A 23213-nucleotide genomic window follows, 5' to 3' on the forward strand; every position below is an offset into this window, starting at 1 on the left:
CCTAACCTTTCTCAAGTCATGGACAACCCCTGTGGAAATTTGATGCCCTTCTTTGATTGTTACTTTTTATTCATAATTGAAGGAAATGTTAAATGTCTGTTAGAAGTTACTGAAAATAAAGATGTAATTTTTTTCTTATCCAAGTTCACAGACTCCCAAAGGTCCCCTAATCTAGTCCCTCATCTTTAAATAGAGGAAAGTGAGACTAAAGTGTGTGGAATGGTCCAAAGTCACAAAACTGTTTAGTGACAAGAGTCGAGACTAGAGTTCCCTATGCCAGTCTTGCTTTCTTTTCACTAAAAGTGAAAACACTGACATTATTATTTCATATTCACAATGACCTTATGTATTGGTAGGTAGGTAACAAAACTATATGCCCATTTAACAGATAACATTGAGGGACTGAGACTTCCTTATGGTCAAACTCCCAGTTTGATATATAGGTAAGGTCAAAACAAAATCCAGGACTCCTGACTCTCAACCCCAGGGGTTTTTTTTTCCACTAGGACTGCATTGATGATTTCACCATAACATAATATAATCAATGCTCTAAGAATTATAGTGAAATTGGACAACAGCTGTCATTTTATCTGTGGATATCTAATTTGTTTCAGTTTGTTAGAGATGCTAAATGTCAAAGGTCTTGTTGGCTCTTTAAGCCATCATCAAAATTCATGCCACTGGTCACAAAGAATAAGAATGAAAGAATGTGGCTCAATTAGGAAAAATCAGACAACTTTAAAGTTCGTGTTACCATACCAACACTTTTTTTTGCAGCCCTTCTACCAAATACATAACAACTTTCAGTCATTATCCTACAAGACTAATAATCTTAAAGCAACTTTTGGAGAGATCAGATTTGTGATTTCATTGGCATAGACAAGTCCAAGAAAGGAACCTCTCTACCAATGCAGACTGTTCTGCAGCAGACACTCTGGGAAAATGAGAGATTAAAAGGGTGGCCAGGTGGTGCAGTGAGTAAGAGCGCCGGCCCCAGAGTCGGGAGACCTGGGATCGGTTCTGGGCTCAGATACTTAACACACACAAAAAAAATAACTGGCCGTGTAACCTTGAGCAAGTTGCTTAACCCCAAATGCTTTAAAAAAAAAAAAGAAAAGAAAAAAGAAAATGAGAGATTAAAACACTTGCTCAGTGTACAAGGGTGAGGCTTAAACCCAGGCCTCCTGGCTCTCAATCTTAGAACATAATCTTATATAGTACTACCAAACTCTATGGTTCATACCTGTTTTAAACTACATACTTCAGATTCTAGTTTTTTATTTGCTGCTGACAGTCTTTTATTTAACTGGATTGCTTCATGTACTGCAAATAGATAAAAATATTGAGAAATATTATATTGCTATGTTTTAAATATGCCATATCATTATTATTGTGCAATCCCCTGCCCAGATAAAATAAAAATTAAACCAAAGATAACATGATTATTTACTGGAGAGAATTTGAGAAGCATTCAAACTGCCTTTTTATTGAAAACTACAGTAAAATCCATTTTAATCATCTTTAAAGCAGTTTAAATGTTCTTCATTGAATAAATATATCAAATGTTTAATGCATAACGCCTACCATTCTGTTCTAACTTTCCATGACTTTCTTTTACCATCCCAAATTGACACGTGATTGTAGCATAATACTTCTCTATTTCACTCAGTTGCTTATGATGATCTTCTTTAGCCAAGAGGTGTAACTGGAGCTTTTGTTCCTATTTTGAACAGTAATGTTAAACTCTAAATATGATGTTAACATGCAGTTTCAATACATAACATTAGGCAGATGAATAATTTCATAACAACTAGGACAAATAATTCCAGAGTACACACATTAGTGATCTCTCAAAATTATATATGGAAATGTTTGGTTTTATGATATATTTCTAAATCCAGATAACCTTGTTTTTTGTAGTAATTTTGTTATTCTCATTAGAAATCCACAATGGGGACTATATCTCTCTGGCATCTAATTTTTTATTCAAGATCAAGAGAAAAATGAAGAACAGAAATAAAGCAATTTTCTGTTTAATCATCTAAATGTCTTCAATTCTCCTTTCTAGTAGAAAAAAAGACTCATGTTATAAAACAATCAAATTCCTGAACAATTTTGATAAATACTATAAAACAGTAAACATTTATCAAGTACCTACTATGTGTCAGGCACTATGCTAAGTTCCGGGGATACAAATAAGAAAAGAAGGCAGCTGCAGTACTCAGGGAGCATATAATTCAAAGGGGGAAGACAACCAAGAATGCTGCCAGAGGGTACCTGATGGGGGGCATGATGTTGGGGAGTTACAACCAAGGAGAGTAGCTGGTGGAAAACAACATAGGCTCCGCCCCTCACTGTGTTTCATTATGTCTCCCCTAGACTCTTGTCATCCTCTGCTCTCCCCACCTCCAGGATATCCTCACTTGAGTCTAAACCATCTCTATATATCACTATCAGATGGACCTTCTTAACACAGTTTTGTTTATGCTATTCCCTTATTTAAACTGGTTACCTACTGCCTACAAAGTTAAAGTCCATTCTCCTTAGCCTGGCATTCAGAGTCCTGCATGCTCTGACCCCAGTTTACATTTCCTTTCCTTATTTCTCCTTATGCCTACGTTTCATGCAAACTGGACTGATTTGCCACCATTACCTGAACATGTCCTCACTTTACCTCTCACTGCCTCCGTTCATGGTCTTCTTACCACATGTAATATCCTCCCTCTGTCAAAATCCTACCATTCTTCAGGCCCAGTTCAAATGCCTTTCTTTTAGGAAGCCTTTTTTGATCCTGTCAACTACACAACTTTTTCTTCCTCTAAACTCCTATAGTAATTTGTAACCCTTTTATAACATCTGCCATATTATACTTTGTAAGATTACTTGCTTATTTGTCTTACATCTCCCTACTTAGCCTGTAAGTTGATAGCAGACAGACCATGTCTTATTCATGTTGTATTCCCCATAGTACATCATAAATATGGTACACAACAAATGTTTATTGAATTGAGAGGCATCATGATATAACAGAAAGCTGCTAAATGTGGATGCAGGAGACCTGGATTCAAGTCCTGGCTCCAATACTTGATAGTGATTGATTTAGCCTTGTGAGCACCTGAAAATAGAGGTATCTATAGCATCTATATTAAGTAGAATTGTTTAGTACCTTCACACAGTTGTTATGAGGAAAGCACATTGTTAACATGAAGGTTTTACATAAATGCAGGTTGTTATATTAATCTGACTGTCAGGAAGAAAATATAAAGAAATCTCAGTGACAGAGGGGTCCTCTAGCATTGCTTCTAAGAACCCAGGGTCAACTCTACAAGAAAGACTTATCAGAGTAGGACTTTACAAAAAAGATTTATAAAAATCAGATTTACAAATCTTTGGGAGTATATCTGCTGGTTAAAATAAAATATAACTTGCATACCTTCTTAACTGATTCAAGGATATTCAGAGGTCAAAGAAATTTCTCTTAACAGAATTATTTCTATTGCCACTGAATTTTGGATGCCAAGATAAAAATTCAGAAATAAAACAAACTTTTATTTCCTCTTTTGCAAGTTGCTACACAAATTTCTTTGGTTAACCTCACTGTCATGATTTTCTAAAAATCAATTTTTTATCTATTCTTTTAAGAGACTTTAACCTTTGGAGTCATAATTATATCAAGCAAATTCTAAACTGTAATAACAACCTCAAGTTACATAAACACATAACATTATGTAAACATGTTGGTACTATTATTTATAAAAACAAAGAAAGCTATATATCTATATTTTAGTTTAACAAACAGTATGTAAAAGTGTGTGGCTATTTCACTGATCATTTTATTGAATGCTTCAATGTTAAAATTTAATTAAATTTAATTTTAAGAAAAATTATTGTTTCCTCTCAATCCAGACAGCATTCATTTTCTTCAGAGATAAACTGACATGTAATCACAGAAAATGAGGAGGGAACTCTTCTACTCTATAACAACACCTATAAATTACAGCCTTAGAGAGATGCCTGGGGAAGCAGAGAAGTTAAGTGTAACATGGTCAAATACCCTGTATGTGTCAGCGACAGGATTTGAACCCAGATCTTCCTGTCTCCAAGGTTGGCAGTGCTCCAAAATTTGCTGATCAATAATTTTCATATGATTACACCTTCTGGGGCCACACAAAATAAGTCTAATCAATCTTCTAAATGCCCACCCTTCAAATATGCCCCCATGTGCCTAAGTATTATTTTTATATTGGTTGAACATTCCCAGTTCTTTAGAATGATCCTGGGAAAAACATGGTTTCAGGTCCTGTAATTTCTATTTAATAAATTTTCATTTCCCTTATTAAACTATATTAAGAACTATAGTTCCCAAAATAATCACTAATCAAAATTTAAGATTTTCCCCTATGGTAACCTTAATAAGCCAATATTTAGATTATAAATAGTGGTTCTTTTGTCACATTAGTTTGTTACCACTAGCTTGGTTTTTTTTTAAATAATGATTGTAATTTTTTTCATGAGGAAAAGGAATTATTCTTATTGGGGGGAGCAGTTTAGGTTAATGGTTGTTTATTGTTAGGACAATTTCAGGATTCTCTTTTAGGTTATTTAGTTATTCACAACTTGATTAAATGGTACCTCCAGAAGACTTAGAAATTCACTAGAAGTTAAATGTTTACCCATGGGAGATAAAAACAGGGAGAAAACCTCCAGGGGATTATTTTCAAAATTACTTCTTTCGGAGCACCAAATTATATATTTTATATACTAGTGCCCTGAAAATTTAATTTACTGGTCATGGGTAAACATCTTATTTCCAGTTAATGGCTTGGTCATCTGGGCTTGCCACAGCAGCAAACAATGGGAGTGAATTTTGTAGAGCATTTTGGGATTGCCATTAGAAACCAATAAAAGAGGGCTGAAGTCCTGCCTCTGACACAGACTTGACTGTGTGACCCTGGGCAAGTCACTTAACCTCTTAGTGCCCCAGGCAATTCCCTAAGACAATAAATTGTAGTACAGGTGCTATTGGTAGAGAGAACTCCTGACACATATGAAATCATAGAATCACTCAAAAAAAGATTAAAAAATCATTAAAATTACAGAAGATGAGAATAATTTAAAAAGTGATTTCCAACTTTTTAAACAATTATCTAAGAAATTTAAATGTTCTCAGTGGCTATAAAAATATGACATACATTTAACATTTGCTTTTAGCAATTTATATTTTGCTTTACTATTTACTATTTAGATAAAAACTGTGATGCAATTATGCATAACTATTGTTCCAATAAGTTCCTTCTCTGAGTTTGTAATTCATAACAAAAGGCAACCTAGAAGTGACACAAACCTATGGAGATTTTTTAATATTGCAATATCCTTTAAATTATACATATTTGTTTAATAAAATTTAAAAGTGAAATAAGACAAAATACATTTTATGTTGCCTTTGATCTTTAACTTGTAGCCTTATCTCCCAGGTCAAAGGACATATTATTCAATTTCACCATATTTTGTGTAAAACCACTGTAGCGTTGAAGATGACTTTCAGTACAAATGTCATGGTACTTAAAGCTAAACCAGACTCTAGTTTTTCGGCTTCTTAATTAAAATCACAGTTTATAATAGTCTGACAATATTATCTTTATTCTTTCCAGTTGAACAGCAGCAGAATTTTCACAGCTTTTATTCAATCAAGCTTAGCAATCTTTGTACAGCTCTCTTTTATTTCCTAATACAGCAAAAATAGGTTTCCAAGAGGCACAACAGTTACTTTGTACAGCTTTGTATTTGATGTCCTAAGAAATCATCCTCTCCTGTTTCCAGCGCTTCCCTATACCAAACCTAAATTTAACTCAATAACAAATTTTGCTATCCTCCCATTCTCTAATCAGGCTAGGAAAAGATAAGACTCTGCAAAGAAGTCCTGTGCAGAAGGAAATGGAAACAGAGTACTGTACTAGAGGGAAAAAATACAGTTCTCAGAAGGCATACTACCACAGGTAATCCTAAGGGGAGAATAAACAAGAATACTCCACAAAATCTTATTTTTTCATGCTAAAATATTAATTTTTAAATACACAGCATAATGGTGGGCACAGAGTAAGCCCTCACTTGATAAATAATGAATCTTTTCCTAATTTTTATTTTCAGATGCAGCTTCACATTGAGGTACTATAAAGCTAAAATATTATCTAATTAAAGCACTATTTCAAAATGAAGGTTTTTCTTAAAAATCAAGGGCTGTGATGTTTTTTTTTAATCTAGGTTTGTATATATACTCAATAATAAGCTCATTAAATGAAGCAGTTTTTTTAATGTTACCACTTCTATCAATAATTTCGTAGCTATTCAAAAAATCTATTTTTAACAAAATAAATGTTCAGCAATCTCAATAAATTTATAAAACAATTTTGAAAATATTTGAAATGAGCTCAACCTTAAAAATTATACTAATTTATAAGTATCAACTACTTCATTGATCTCAATCTTGTCTATCTCAATTTTACATTAATAGAAAAGAATATTAAGTAGTCCCTTATTACCCCATTAGAAATAATAAACAATGCTGTAACTTCCTTACCATTTCATTTACTTTCTTCTGTAAAGAATATTTTGAAACCTTGAAAAAATAAGAAAAACATTTTCATATCAGTTACTTTTTACAAATTCCTCCTGATGATAAAACTCCATTTTGTAAACTATGGCACTCATTTTCCATATGACATTTATTTTTTGATTGTAAATCTTCAAATAAAAATGACTGATGTTTCTTTGCACTTCTGGAGAAGTACATTTCTCTTCACACCACCACAACCCAGATGGCTGATAATCTATTTCAATTTGTGAGAATGGGGAATGTGTGGTGAGAGAGTGTTTAAATGGAATAGAAAAAATAATAACAAATTATAGAGGCAGAGGTAATTGAGAGAAAAGAGAAAAGGATGGAAGGGCAGCACAAACTGAAAAGGCTACCATACCACTCTGATCCCTAATTCACTACTGTAAGATGTGATTCCAGGGCAAATCTACCAAGTGAATTCTTATTCTTATTCTTTGGACACCACCATTTTCTCTTCGATGTACATTTTGCATAACAGTTCATAATCAAATTTCATCAAACTCTACCTCCCAAACCAGTACAACCTTTCCAGAGCGCCTTCTAAATTTTAAGTTTAACTTGACACCTTCTTCTCAGTTGACAATAATTAATGACAAATCCTACACCACACTAAAAAGGAGCAAAGAATAAAGCTCTAAAACACAAAAAAGTGAAAGTTAAGACCAAACGTTATTTTTTAAATTTTGTCTATTTTTAGTTTACATCATTCATTTCCATAAGATTTTGAGTTACAAATTTTCTCCCTGTGTTTCCCCTACCTACCACCCCAAAACAGCGATCCCACTGTATACCCCTGCCCCCAATCTGCTCTCTCCTATATCCTCCCCCATGCTCCCTCATTTTCCAGTAGGGCAAGATGGATCTCTATACCCCAGTGCCTGTATATCTTATTTCCCAGTTGCATGTAAAAAAATATAATATATTTTTAAACATTTGATTTTAAAACTTTGAATTCCATATTCTTTCCCTACTTCCCTCATCACCCCCCCTTACTGGGAAGATAAGCAATTCAATATAGGTTGTACATGTGTAGCTATGCAAAACATTTCCATAGTGGATATATTGTGAAAGGCTGACTATATTTCCCTCTGTCCTATCCCAACCCCCACTTATTCTATTCTCTACTTTGACCCTGTCCTTTTCAAAAGTGTGTGCTTCCAAACTCCCTCCCCCCAACCTGCCCTCCCTTCCATCATCCCCCCTCTTATCCCCTTTTCCCCTGTAGGGCAAGATACCCTATTTGGTATGTATGTCATTCCCTCCTTAAGCCAAATTCAATGAGAGTAAGGTTGGCTCATTCCCTTTTGCCTTCCTGTTCTTCCCCTCCATTGTAAGTTTTCCCTTGCCTCTTCTATATGAGATAATTTACCCCATTCTGTCTCTCCCCATCTCCTCTCATTATATTCCTCTCTCACCTCTCAAATTCACCTTTTAAGTATCATCCCTTCCTACTCAATGGGTCCTGTGCCCTCTGTCTATGTATACCAGCACACATATATACACACACTCACATATGTATTTATATGGCCATATACCCTCCTATATAGACATATATGTGTATGTATTCATATATATATATACATTTATATTCCCTTCAACTATTCTCATACTGAGAAAAGTTTCATAAGTTACAATTATTGTTTTTCCATGTAGGAATATAAATAGTTCAACTTTGATAAGTTCCTTATGATTTCTTTTCCCTGTTTACCTTCTCATGTTTCTCTTGCTTCTTGTATCTCAATGTCAAATTTTCTATTTAACTCTGTTTTTTTTCATCAAGAATGCTTGAAAGTCCTCTATTCCACTGAATGACCATATTTTCCCCTAAAAGATGATACTGAGTTTTGCTGCGTAGGTGATTCTTGGTTTTAATCTCAGCTCCTTTGACCTCTAGAATATCATATTCCAAGCCCTTCGATCCCTCACTGTAGAAGCTGCCAGATTCTGGGTTATCTTGATTGTGTTTCCACAATATTCAAATTGTTTCTTCTTGCCTGCTTGTAATATTTTCTCCTTTATCTGGGAATTCCTGAACCTGGCTATAATATTCCTAGGAGTTTTCTTTTTGGGATCTTTTTCAAGAGGTGATAGGTAGATTTTTTTCAACCTCTATTTTGCTCTCTGGGTCTAAAACATCAGGGCAATTTTCCTTGAGAATTTCTAGAAGGATGATTTCTAGGTTCTTTTTTTGATCATGGCTTTCAGGTAGTCCAATAATTTTTAAATTATCTCTCCTGGATCTATTTTCCAGGTCAGTGGTTTTTCCAGTGAGATATTTCACATTGCCTTCTACTTTTTTCATTGGTTTGGATCTGTTTAATAGTATCTTGATTTCTCATAAAGTCACTAGTTTCCATTTGCTCCAGTCTAATTCTGAAGGAATTATTCTCTTCAGTGAGCTTTTGAGGTTCTTTTTCCATCTGGAAAATTTGGATTTTTAAGGCATTCTTCTCCTCGGCTTTTTGAGCCTCTTTTTCCATTTAAGTTAGTTTATTTTTTAAGGTGTTATTTTCTTCAGTCAGGTTGTTGACCCTCTTTTCATGATTTTCTTGCATCATTCTCATTTCTCTTCCCAATTTTTCCTCCACTTCTCTAATTTGGTTTTCAAAATCCTTCTTAAGCTCCTGTATGGCCTATAACCAGTTCATATTTTTCTTGGAAGCTTTTGGTACAGGAGTTCTGACTTCATTGTCTTCCTCCTGTTCCATGCTTTGATCCTTTTTGTCCCCAAAAAAGGAGTCCAAAGTCAGACTGCTGTGCTTGCTTTGCTTCCTTTGCTTGCTCATGTTGCCACTCAATTACTTGACTTTTGAGCTTTTTGGCATAGTAGAACTCTGCTTCCAGAGAGGATAGTTTTGTCCCAAATTGCTGGGGTTTTTGCAACTGCCGGAGCTATTAGTTGGATGCCCTCTCAGAAACCTCCACTGGCTCTGGCACACTGGTCATGCACCCCAGGACCTCCACCCTAGACAGCAATCAAGATCCAAGCAGGTTAAAGCAAGAGCTATTACCCTTCAGACTGGTTGCTTGGTCCCCCTGAAATCTGCAAGCCAGGAGCTCTGAAGCAGCCATGCAGTAGAGGCTGCTGCACCTCAGCTGCTCCTCCCTTGGGGGCAGAGGCTGGACCACTGACCTCTTACTTTGTCTTTGACATTTATGGGTTGATAATTCTGGAAACTGCCACAGCTGCTGATGATCCCTCCAGCCTGGGCTGGTCATTGCCACCCTGAGGCTAAAACCACAGACTCATTCAGGGCTGGGCTCTGCTCCCAGTGTGCTGCAATGTACCCTTTCTGCCAGCCTGCCAGGCTGTCTTCAGCGGGAGGCTTGTTTCTCTCTGTCACTTTGTGGATTCTGTAGCCCTAAAGTTTGTTTAGAGTCATTTTTTAATAGGTTTTTGAGGTGGTTATGGAGGGGGCATACGGAGTATTCTTGCTTCTATGCCACCATCTTGGCTCCACCCCCAAACGTTATTTTTATCCACATCTTTATATCTGATTGTAAGCACACTTGGATACTTCATTCAAGTTTGGTTTTTAAAAAGATTATTTATTTCATAATATATATAGAAATATTTCTGTAGGCGTATTGACATTTTGAAAGGCAGTATGGCTTAAGTGGACTGAATTCTGTCCTTGAGATCAGAAAGAGCTAAGTTCATATCCTATTTCTGGTAGTTTCTTACCAGTTATGTACTTGTGAGCCCTTAACTTCTGAACATCAGGTACCTCTCTAAGACTTTTCTACTAAGTTATAGATGGGCTACAATTTCCCACAGGTATGAAGTCATAGATTTTTTGAGTATTGGGTATAACAATGTTTCTTTCAACTATACAGTTTTTGCAATTCTGTGATAAGCATCTCCCCATCATAAGAAGAAAACTAAGCAGGTGCCAATTTTTGCTTTATTTGTAAAATTCAATCTCAAATACTGATTTTCTTTTGTTTCTCTTTTAGAGATATAGCTCATTTTATGGAAGAGATATAATCACAGAATTGCAGGATCTCAGAGTTGGAAAGGACCTCTGATGCCTTCTGTAACCTGCAACTGAACAGAAACCCAGTCTGCAACATGTCAGAGAGCACTTGGGACGCTCCAATTCAAGGAACCCACTACTTTCTAAGACAACCACTGTTCTATTGCTCTAATTCTTAGAAGCATTCTCTTTAGATCAAATCTATATCTTCCCCTGTGAAACTTTCCATACATTGCTCTTCATTCTGTCTTGTATATAACAAGTCTTATGTCAGCACTTCAAATGCCTGAAGACCAACAGCCCGTTTCCAATAAGTCTTCCATTCCAGTTCCTCCCACTGCTCTTTGGATCCTATGGTCTCCCATCCTCCCATAATACTAGTCACCATTCTTTTATTGCACCCTGATTGGTTGATGCCTTACTAAAATGTGGCACCTGGAACTAAACATGATCCTTCAGAAGGGGTCTGGTAAGTGTTGTACAGCAAATAGGACTAACATCCCTGTTCTTGAGGAGTCATTCTAAGTTCTCATCAGAGGTTTTTGGCTTCCATGTCACACTACAGACTTGAAATAAGCTGTGAGTCCACTAAAACCTTCACATCTTTTTTACAGGAGCTGTCATCTAACCAGGCCTCTTTCATTTTATACTTCTTAAACCCAAGTTTAAAGTGCAGGATGTTACATTTAGCTCTGCCTAATAAAAGATATTTTTGCAAGGTGAAAGCTATTTTCTCACCAATTTCTAGTATGTATTTAGGGAGCTATCCCCATGGGAAAAAATTTCTCAACATGTAAAAACCTTGAGTAAGGAAATAATTTGGACAGTGTCATAATGAAAGCTGTAGAGCCAAGCCTGCTTTCCCAACTCCAGAATCTCTTCTTTTTCAAGAACTGTCCTCATTCCCTTATTTCTCTGTAAACAACAGCATTTTTCACATTTGAAAATCCCCTAGAAACTCCATGTTGACAAGGCTGGAACTTAGTTTCCCTTTCCTCTTTTTGATTAAATAGAGGGCATTAGGTTTCAACAGGAGGCACCACTATGTAATATATGATGTACTCTTTGTCTCTTGTCTTACTTCTCAACCCTTTTCATTCTGGCTTTCAACCTCAATTCTTAAGTGAAACTGCTCTTACCAAAGTGAGAAGGTTGGGGAGAAAGGGAATAAACATTTATATAGTACATATTATGTGCCAGCTCTGTGCTAAGTGCTTTACACAACAACCCTGAGGGGTAGGTAGTTATTATCCTCATTTTACAGTTGAAGAAACTGAGGCAAATACCATTAAGTGACTCACACAGGCAGGGTTGCCAGCTAGCAAGCGTCTGTGGCTTCATTTGAATTCAGGATTCCCTGACTCCAGTCCTGGCACTCTATCTACTGTATCACCTAGTTCAACAAAATTACCAGTTATCTCTTACCAAATATGATGGTGTTTTCTCAGTCTTCATCCTTCTCAACCACTCTCTAGTGTCTAACATAGTGTCTCTTCTCTGGATTTTTGTTGACATTGCTCTCCCTTGATTCTCCCATCTGACTCTTTTTCATCTATCTTCTTTGCTGGCTCACCATACATACCATGCCCTCTTCTGTGGGTCTACCTCAAAGCTCTGCCCTGGACTCTTTCCTCCCTACACTCAACACTTGGTGAGCTCATCAAGTCTCATGGGTTTAATTATCTCCATGCAGATGACTCCCAGATCTCTACAGTAGCCCCAGTTTTTCTCTTGAGCTCTCATTTCCAACCACCAAATAGCTATTGGATATTTCAAACTGGATGTAGGCCTCTCAAATCCAACATGAGCAAAGGAAAACTTATTATCTTTCCTCCCAAAACCCACCCCTCTTCCAAACTTCCCTACTGCTGTCTAGGGCATGAATATCCTTCCAAATTGCCCAGGTTTGAAATGTCAGTTATCCTCAGCTTCTCATTCTCCCTTCACTCCACAGATCCAATTGGGAGCAAAATAAGGTCAATTCTGATCCTACAACCTCTGTCGAATCTGTCCTCTTCTCTCTACTCATGCAGCCACCACCCTCGTTCAGGGTCTCATTACCTCTCTTCTATACTACTGAAATGGTACCCTGAACAATCTCCCTGCCTTGAGTCTCTCCCCACTCCAGTCTATCCTACACACTTTGGCTAAGGTGATTTTCCAAAAAGATAGGTCGAACCATGTGACTCCCCTACCCAATAAACTTTAAAGGTTCCCTATTACCTTTAGGGTCAAATGCAAATAATACTAGCTTGACTTTTGAAGGCCCTTATAATCCAACTCACCCCTCCAGCCTTGGCATTCATTACTCACCTTCCTCTACTTGTTGGTCCAGCCAGTATGTCTTTGCTGCTCCCCAAACATGACACTCCATCTCCAATCTCCATTCTTTTACACTGGCTGTGCCCTATGCCTGGTATGCATTCACTTCTCACTGTCACTTCACAAAATCTATTGTCTCCTATAAAATTTAATGTAAATGCCACCTTCTGCTTGAATCCTTTCTTGATCTCCTCAGCTACTAATGCTCTTCACATAACATTAATATGGTCATATTGTCTCTCCCAAATGAATGTCAGCTAATTGAGGACAGAGACAATTTCATTTTTGTTTTCTTATCCCCCACACCTGGCATAGTGCCAAGCACATACTACACTATAGAAGTAAAAAATGATATAATCTGTACTTTGGGGCATTAGCCTTCCAGAGATGATTTATTAATTAAATTATTCTAATTCTAAAGGCATAATGGCTGCTAGGACTTCCCTCTCTAATCAGAAATATTAAAACTAAAATAATTTAATAAATTGCCTCTTGCAGGCTTTTACCAAAAATGTAAATTACAATGTTTTTTTTCAATAATACCAAAGGTGCTTAATAAATATTGATTGGTTGTTTGATTGAATGAATCTATCAATTTATCAGTTCAGTTAACTTGAAATTTGCTAATATTACAATAAAAACTTTCATTTCTATAACACTTTTGAGGTTTTCAAAGCACTTTACTTATATTAACTCATTTGATCCTTATAATAACCCTTCAATGCTATTGTAATCTCCATTCTACAGGCAAGGAAAATGAGGCAGAGAGCTATGAGTCTTACAGCTAATCATTGCTTAAGCCACAGTATTCTATTCATTTCACTCCCTAGCTGCCTTCTAGATATGGAACTTTAAAATTAGAAGGGACCTTTAGGTATCACGTATTCCAACTCACTCATATGAGTGACTTGCCCAACTCTCAGTGACAGTAAGTCACTGACAGAGCCAGGACTCTGGCTAAATCCTCCAGTAGGATCAGCAATTTGGTTACCCCTTTAACTCGGCTGTATTAGGCAAACTTCTCAGTATCATTAAGACTTGCCTACAGAGTGACTTACACATAAAGTTATCTGAATGGAAGTTGTCAACATTCCACCACACCCAATGTAACACCACCTCCTATAGTCTGGTGTTTGTCAAGTACTTAAAAACACAGCTCATGGAGAGAACTCCATAGATGTATCCATCAAGCAATAAATAATTTCTTCAGTGTTTTGGTTGTGGGTTGTTGGTTTTTGGTTTTTATGGGAGGGGGAAGTTAGGGAAAGGGGGTTAGAAGGATCCTGTGACAAAAAAAGACAAAAGGGTAAGAGGGAAAAAAAACATAATGTAGAAGAATTCTAGGCACATATAAGGAGTTTGGGTTTTGTCTAGTAATTTTGTTCACTCTAACAGTATAAATCAGATCCTTAACAGATCCTTTCTTTAAGTTTTTCTTACTTGGGAAAAATTTGAACTTTTATTGCTCTATGGTATCCATGGATCATGTTCAGCAGACCATGAGGTACACTATACATCACCTGTACTATGTCATGGGTTGAACAAGGCAAAACAAATCCTTCCAGCTCTTGCACAGAAGGTCAGCCATGTGAAGGAATTTCTTTAGCTTTTAAAATACTCTCTACATTAACCAGATAATTAAACATAAAGAGAATGACAGCAAAAGAATCCAATTTATTTTAAAAAGAATGTTAATAGGATAGAGTGTAAATAGCAATATTAACAAACACTCTCCCTTTATCAACTGGTGTATAGTTAAGAAAGGAAACTCAATACTTAAGAAAAACATTTAATGAGAATTAAGGAATTTAAATTTTCTTAAGGCATGAAATCTTATTGGGCCCTGCAAAACAATAATATTTCATAAAAATTAGAGTAAAACTTTGAAAATATCTATAGTAATTATTATTATTTTTCTAGTAACAGATATACTTTTAAATCTGTATATATATGTATGAAACCATCTTTAAATTATTAGAAAATAACATTTCCATCTACTATAGTTAATTATGGTTTTTCCCATTCTTGCTTCTGGTATACATAACTTACTATAATTCAGCTAAAATAGTTCAAAATAGTCAAAGTATATTTTGAGGGTACAATAAGAAGAGAACTATAAAGGAACTTGGAGATAATTTTGTCCAGCACCTTCATGTTCTATATAAGGAAACTGAGGCTCAGAGAACTGGAGTGACTAGACCAAAAAGTTAGTAGTTAGTTAGGAGAGCCAGGACTTCACTATCTAGACTTTATTTTCTAAACTCACTCTTTTAATTGAAAAATTCGACTACTAAATGTAATTAAATTGCTACAATTCATACTGCATATAAAATAAACCCTAAGTAATTTTTTAAGACTCATGAAGTCATAGTTTAAACAAACTATGTTCTTCACCCTTACCCTATTTCTAAGTCCTAAAATGTTAGGACTGAAGACAATTCTGTAGGACTTATGATGAAAGATTCTGTCCATCTCCAGAGAAAGAACTGGTAGAGCCTGAATGCAGATCAAAGATACTTTTTCTTTAGTTTTTTTTCTTTTGTGTGTGTTCTGTGTTTTCTTTCAAAGCATGACTTACATGGAAATGTGTTTGGCATAACTACACATATATAAACTATGTCAAATTGCTTGTCTTCTTGGTGTGGGTCGGAGAGAATTTGGAACTCAAAATTTGAAAAAAAGAATGTTAAAATAGTTTTTTACATGTAATTAGGGAAAAATAAAACATTATATAATATATACATATATGTATATATACATATGAAATGTTAGGGCTCTTCTTTCTTATTTCAGTTTCAGAAGTCATCAACAGCGAAGTATTAGTTAAGATCAGAATCAAGAAATTGTGGGATGATGGAGGAAGGAACACTAGACCGGGACTCAGAAGACCTGAGTTGGAGTTCCACCTCCGCTACCACATTTTGTGTGACCAACCTTGGGCAAGTCACTCAACCTCTGTATCTTCTTATATCTCTTTACTTAAATCATACTTGATCTTTATAATTTTCCTACATTCATCTTTAGTTTCAAAAGCTGCCTCTGCTAAAAATCTTTGTTATGTTCCCCTCAGACCTCTTTCAAATTTTTTTGACATGCCCAACATAACAAAATATAGTAACCAGTTACATCATACTTCTACCATGGTGATTTCTCCACATGCTAATACAGTAGTAAAATAAGGCAAACTGAAGATGAACAAAGTAAGTACGCCATGATAACCAATATCTGTGAAGACCTTAAGCCTTTAGAAATGATAGAGCATTTCATTTAGAATCATGATTACGGCAGTAATTAATCTGTAGAATATCCACAAGGTTTTCTCCTCTTGCTCCTCTTCTTCCTTCTTCTTCCTCCTCCTCCCCTCCCTCTCTCATTTAGCAGACACTCACGGGACCCACAATCATCATGGAAGATTTGACCTGCTCCACTTCCAACCTGGACTGATTCACCCCTCCTTCAGCACCCCCTGCTCCCAGAGATTCACTATATTGGTGATGGACTAATCAGATTAGTCCACTACAACTCAGAACTCCCAAGTTCCAGTGATCCACCAGTCTCAGCCTTCCCACAGCAGGGATTACGGGCCTGCACTACAGCAAAGTTAAGTCTTTTCAGGAAGAATTGGTTGGTTTGTTGTCATGCTTTGTTCCCATAGAAGGCCAAAATAATATCACTATAGTAGAGGCAAGTTTCAATGTGTCCGACTGTGGTTGAACAGACTAATGCAAGCTCAGAATGCTCTACCACATGCTCTTAGCAGGTCGGGCCCAAATAGAAAGCAGATAGTAATAAAAAGAACTTTTTTTAACAGAATAGATACAGTGAGGTAAAATACAAAGCAAAACACTCGAATGAGTCTAGTCTTCTTTAACTCTGCTCTGCCCTAAGCATTCCATAATCTAGCTCCACTGGCCTATTTCCTGTGTGTGCCTCACACCTAATACTCTATATCTTTGTAATGAATCTCTCTTATCCCTGAAATGCCCTCTCTTCTCTTTTTTTCCCTTGTTTCCTTCAAAACTCACCTCTAATCTCACCTTCTTCAAGAGGCATTCCCTAGTCCCACTCCATACCCTCAAATGCTATTACCTTCCCCTCTGTGATTATCTTCTATGATTTACATGTTTTCTCCCCCAATAGGATATAGGCTCCTTGAAATTTTGTGGTATACAATACTGAAGATATGTTTAAGAAATATAAAGGTACTTCAGACTTCTGGGTCTTGTGACCAACAAGATGGAGGACTAAACATTTTCTCTGATTCTCAAAACGTCTCAAACCTCTACAAAATAGGAATTATGTTCAAGAGACAAAAACAATTTCATTTGTCTCCATAGTCTAAGAGACCAAGAACCCTGAGGTGATAAACCTGATGAATAACAGCTGAGAAAACTAATCCTTAGAGAGCTCATTCAACACACCCTCCCCCACCTGCCACCGTACTCCGGAAGGGCTTACAAAAGAACTCAACTCTATACAACATCCCCATACACCAAGGAAAGTAGAAAGCCTGCTATGCCAGAGAAGGCAGCATCACAGTACACTGTGCTATGAAAGTGGTCAGCTTGGAATAAGAACGAGATAACAGTGTGTGGGGACAGGCCTGAATGAATGGTATACATCTGAGGCCAGTCACTTGGGACAGAGACTGAGGTCAGTGAAAAGTGAGTTCCCCAGTGTGGGAAGGGGCTGGCACAGCTCTGAGTTCAAGCACCTCCTCCCCTCCCTATTCCCCACTTCCCTGTCACAGCACTAATGCCATTGAAGGGAAAGGAGTAAGAAAGGGAGCAATAAGGGAATATAAGGAAAAAAGTCTGCAGTTAACAGTTACTTCACCTGTAATCCTTTTAATGTTTCCTTCAGTCCTTCCATTTCTTTTTCTTTTATTTCTGAAGCAAGTTGATATTGTCCCTTTAAATAAAAAGTTGATGTTCAAGTATAAACCTCATTACAAAAAGGTAAAACTCTATGACTTTAAAATCAAAGGTCTACTTTTAAACATATCTAACAGAATAAATATTTGTTTGTTCTAATTTCTTTTAATTTTAAAATATTTTAAAGTTTTGGAGTTTTTTTGCTGTGAAACCTGAAAGCACTTGTGCAGCTACACATCATTTCATCAGTGAAATGTGCCTACCTAAGAGTCAGTGTGATGATTACGCAAAGAGCCTTGATAGGAAGTAATTCTGGATATACGAGTGCCCAATAATCAAACGGACCTGTGACCTCACAGATACGGCTATTTGCCTCCAACAAAGCAAACTGCAATGCATTTATGCTGGCCCATGCCATACAACTGTGTCCTCCCATAAATTTACCACAGAGGGCGCTCTGAAGGGTCTTTCTTGCTTTCTCTTGATACTCTGAGGACACCAGTAGAGCATGCAGGAGTTTTTATTAGTTATCTTTCCTTCTTGCCATGTGACAAACTCATGATGTACCACTCTGTGGTCTTCCAGTTGAGAGTTATTTTTAATTCATCTGAGCCTGTAGTGTTTCATGGCATAGACTCATAATCTTTCTGGCTTTTGTAGGAGAAAGTTGTAGGTGAAAAAAAAAACAAGAAGAAAGACAGGAATTAGGCTGAATGAGAGGAAACTATGTTGGTGATTTGAACTAGTAAAGGTCAGAAACTGAATTGAGGAAAATAATTTTTTTCCAAAAATAATGAAAATTTGAAGGAAAACATCTCCAGGTCCATATACTTTTGTCTTTTGACAGAGAAGGTTGAAGGAGACAGAGAAAGGACAAGATCAAGAAAGATGTGAGGCAGAGGATGGGGGAAGGAGGAAAGAAAATAACTGGAAAGATAGGGCAAGGTAAATAAGAAAATTCTAACACAAAGTAAATTAATAAGCAGATTGGTATATGGGGCTGAAAACAGGCAGGTTGGTACAAGAAATAAAGGACATTCGTTAATTCTAATGAGTGCATTTTTAAAAATACCTTATATTCCCAAGAGCTGCATCCTGGCATAGCAGTAGCTCTTAGCAGGAAGGAAATGAAACCTCGAACAGAATGTTTATAGTTTAGATTTTAGCAAAGCATTTGATAAAATGTCTCCTACCATTCTTGTGGAGAAGAAAAATGCACACCAGCTGATGATACAATTAGATGGATTCAGAACCAGTTATATGGCAGGAATCAAAGAATATTCATTAATGGTTTAATGTCAACTTGGCAAGAGGTCTCCAATGGAGCACCCCAATGATCTGTGCTTGGACCTTCAGTCTTTAAAGTCTTTTATCAATTACTCAGAGGTACAAAGGGCAGATGGGAATCAATAACTAACACCTTACATGATAGGTGGTATTGAACAAGATCTTGACAGAATATTAGATTGAATCCAATAATATAAAATTCAATAGGGATAAATTAGTCTTATGCTTGCACTCAAAATAATCAACTTTGCAAATATAATATGGAAGAAACATGATTATAAATAGCAGTTTGTCTGAAAAAAAAATCTAGGGTTTTTAGCAGACTGCAAGCTCTATATGAGTAAGCACCATGACAACAGCCAAACCTTCATCACCTCTCTCCTCGATTATCGCACCAGATTTCTCACTGCTCTCTTTGCCTCAAGTCTTGCTTTACTCCAACCTGTCCTACACACTGCTACCAAAGTCATTATCCTCAAGCACAGATCTGCTCATGAGGTTCCTCTACTCAACCACCTATAATGGCTTCCTACTGCCTCTGGAATAAAATATAAACTCCTCTATTTAGCTTTCTTATCTCTATACAGCCTGGGTCCAACCTTCCTTTTCAGCCACATTGGACATAACTCCCCCACAGGCTGCAAACCAGACACACTAGCCTTCTCGCTATGCTTCACTCAAGACACTCCATCTCCTTACCTAATGGTTTTGCCCTGGCCATCCCAGAAACCTGGAATTCACTCCCTTTTTATCTCTGCCTCACAGAGTGTCTCTCTTCCTTTAAGATGCAGCTCAGACACATCTTCTACATGAGGTCTTTCCTGATCTCTCCACCTCTGCTATGGCCTCCCTCCCAAACTCTGTTATGTTTAAGTACATTGTATGTATTTGTATTTATTTTGTGATATTACTTGGCATTTACCATGTCAATGCCAATCAACTGTTTCTTCAAAGTAGGCATTTATAATACATAGGTATGATGTTTTTGTGTAGTCTACAAATCTCTGGCCTCTCTCATTTCTTATTCCTGGACCCATTTTTTTCTAACATTTTTTACTGACCTTGCCTATCACCACTATTTCATTAATGTTATTAAATATCAAAGCATGTTAGTTTAATTTGGAGGATTTTATCAAGCTCTTGGTAGAATTTCTTTACATTCTTATCCTTTGCAATGGATGTTGATGCATAAGCTACAATTTATTTTCAACAAATCAATCAACAAGCATTTATCAACCTACTTTGTACCTGACACCCTGCTAGTCATTGGGGATGCAAAAACAAGTGTGAAACAATCCCTGCCCTTAAGGAGAGACAAAATCTACAAAATTATGCATGCTGTTGTTCAGATGTTTCAGTAGCATCCCTTGCTTCGTGACCTTATTTGGGGTTTTCTTGTCAGATACCAGGGTGGTTTGCCATTTCCTTCTCTAGCTCATTTTATAGATGAGAAAACTGAGGCAAACAAGAGTTAAATAACTTGCCCAGGATCACATAGATCATAAGTGTCTGAGGCTGGATTTGAGCTAAGGAAGATGAGACTTCACAACTTCAGACCTGATACTCTATCCACTGTACCACCTTGCTGCTTTGATATGTATATGCATATTTTATAACTAAAAATAGATATAGGATTATTTTAGGGGGAAGGCATTAACAGCTGGGGAATTAAGAAAGGCTTTGTGTACAAGGTGGTGACTAATCCACACCTTCTAGGAAACTAGGTACTCTAAGAAATGGGAACAGTCAATGCAAAGGCATGGAGGTAGGAGATGGACTGCTACATATGAGGGACAGAATATGGCCAGTTTGGCTGGACTGCAGAGTGTGTCAAGGAGTGCAATGTACAATAAGAAAGTTAGATTGGAGTCCAGTTATGAATAGCTTTAAAAGTCAAATAGAGGTGTTTATATTTGATCCTGGAGATAATGGAGAGACACCTAACTTACTGAAAAGGGGAGTGATGTGGTCAGATAAACACTTTAGGAAAATCAGTTCGACAAAGGTAGGAAGAATAATTTGGAGAAGAGAAAGACTTGAGGCAAGGTGACTAATTAGGAGGCCAATGCAACAGGTGAGGTGAAAAGTGATAAGGGCCTTAACTAGAGTGGTGGCTATATGAATGGAGGAAAAAGGAGATATGCAAGAGATGTTGTAGGTGAAATACACAATTTGGCAATTGATCACACATGTGGATTGAATGAGAGTGAGGAGTCAAGGATGATCTTCAGGTTGTGAAGTCAGTAACCAGAAGGATAACAGTGCCTTTGAAAGAAATAGGAAAGTTCAGAAGAGTGGTGGATTTGGGAAAATAGACAATGAGTTGGATTCAGACATACTGAATCTGAGATGTATATGAAGCATCCAGCTTGAAAATTATTTTGTAAATACTTATCATGAACACTGTTAACAGAAAAAATGTTCAATGAAATTGTTTCTTGTTGCCTTTGAAAACACAATGAGTTTATCTGCCTCTCCAAGGAGACTCTGATCTACCCTTCCACTTATCTCCAACTTCCTTTGGTCATCTAGCTTCCCTTCTGATCTAAATTTCAGTGTTTCCTTTGTTGGTTGCTAGACAAGTGAAATTTAGCCTTCCAAGAACTTCTAGAATTGGCTGAGGTAGAGGATTCTAGAGGCTCAATTAAGGTAGAAAATCTGTGTGCGCATACACTTTTTTCAGACTCATCAGGTGTTCAAACTGCTCTGCCCCTGGAGAGATTTCCAGTTACGGTTTTCTTGGCCATATGTGTAAAAAAAAAGAGAGAGAAGCCAACATATAAATTTCATATTGAGTTTTACTTAGTGGCTAAAACCACCTGTGTCACTGCCTTGACAGGTACAATGACAAGAGTGGAATGAGAACTGAAATTAGCCTAGGCTCCCAAGTGGAATCCAAGTAGCTGGGTCCAGGGCTCTGGTAGGGGACAGTAACAAGAGGAGACCCAAGGCAGTGAGATGTAAACTGGAGTGAATAAGACCAGCAGCTGCCGGGACACAGCCATCAATGAGATCTTTTACTTTTCTCTTTTCTTCTTCCGCTGTTTACTAAGTACTTACTGAAGAAATCTACTTTGAGTTCCAAAACTTTCTAATCTTTTCCTTAAGAGCCCCAACCCAGAGATGGGAGAAAAGAGAAACAGCTCAAGTTGCAAAGATCCTGCAACTTACTATCTGACAGTCTTCCATTTTGCTGCTTACTTGGTTTTCTGTGCCACCTTATGGTTTTAATAAATCTGTAGCCCTTAAGAGAAAACTGTCAAATCTATGACTTGGGGAGCTGTGGTTGGGAAAAGAGGAAGAAGGAGGGATAGAGTGACAAATCCAATGCCCAAGTAGAGAGGTGAGAGATTTTCTATTTTTTAGTTATTTGGGGGCATAATACAGACCATATCAATAGACCTTTACTGAACCTAGAAATAAGGTTAGTTTCAAAGGGGCTCCCTTAGAGCCAAAGGAGTCTAGAGAAAGACACAATTCGGAGGCGGCCAAAGCACCATCTGGTGGCCAAGTCATACACTACAATTTCATAACAGCCTGCTGCTTGCTCTCCAGAGGCAGAAAGCAGCAGAAGCTAAGGCTGCACCAATACATTGCTACAGGCACCTCTCAGATTCGCCACCTAAACTAGTTGTCACACGAGATTCTCAAATCTGGATTACCAACAACTAAATTAAAGTTAAGAGATGACATAAACACTGTGATTCTTTGTACCCCCTACCCCATTTTCTGCCACCACTATTGCAGATGCAGAGAGCGCCACACAGCACTGACAGCCATTTTTAAATTTTACATTGTTTTATGCATGGTTTTCTGTGACTAAAGAATCCATTACCAAGTAAGTCAGCTTATTGTAATAAACATCTACATGCTCAGTTAGGCTGGTTCTCAGGAAGCAAACTCAACCTACTCCTGGGACTATACTCAAAGTCTTCCCAGAACTCATCATCACTTGGTAATGCCTTCAAGAACCCAGGGAGAACTCAACACAACAAGACAATAGAGGAGCAGAACTTTGTGAAGGGGGCCTAAAAATACCCATTTATAATAAAGTATATAACAAATGCCCTACAGTTACAAGAAGATGAGAGTATTTTTTTAAAAGAATGTCTTCATGCTAAAACTCACAAGGTCTCT

The 23213-nt window shown here is 37.0% G+C and overlaps 1 protein-coding gene across 1 annotated transcript in view; it reads right to left on the bottom strand.

The window, feature by feature from the left end:
* CCDC73 (coiled-coil domain containing 73) overlaps nucleotides 1–23213 on the bottom strand; it is a 143511-nt gene that overhangs the window by 66455 nt on the left and 53843 nt on the right. Inside the window, exons 5-8 of the mRNA XM_069091365.1 lie at nucleotides 17752–17826; nucleotides 6578–6616; nucleotides 1585–1720; nucleotides 1244–1323 (exon numbers count right to left, since the gene is read on the bottom strand). Coding sequence (XP_068947466.1) covers nucleotides 1244–1323; nucleotides 1585–1720; nucleotides 6578–6616; nucleotides 17752–17826 — 330 coding nt within the window. The remainder of the gene's footprint in view (nucleotides 1–1243; nucleotides 1324–1584; nucleotides 1721–6577; nucleotides 6617–17751; nucleotides 17827–23213) is intronic.

The sequence above is a fragment of the Petaurus breviceps genome, unplaced genomic scaffold (genome assembly GCF_028583685.1).
Source record: "Petaurus breviceps papuanus isolate PSGF00001 unplaced genomic scaffold, PetGlider_PUasm1.0 188, whole genome shotgun sequence".
Classification (NCBI taxonomy): domain Eukaryota; kingdom Metazoa; phylum Chordata; class Mammalia; order Diprotodontia; family Petauridae; genus Petaurus; species Petaurus breviceps.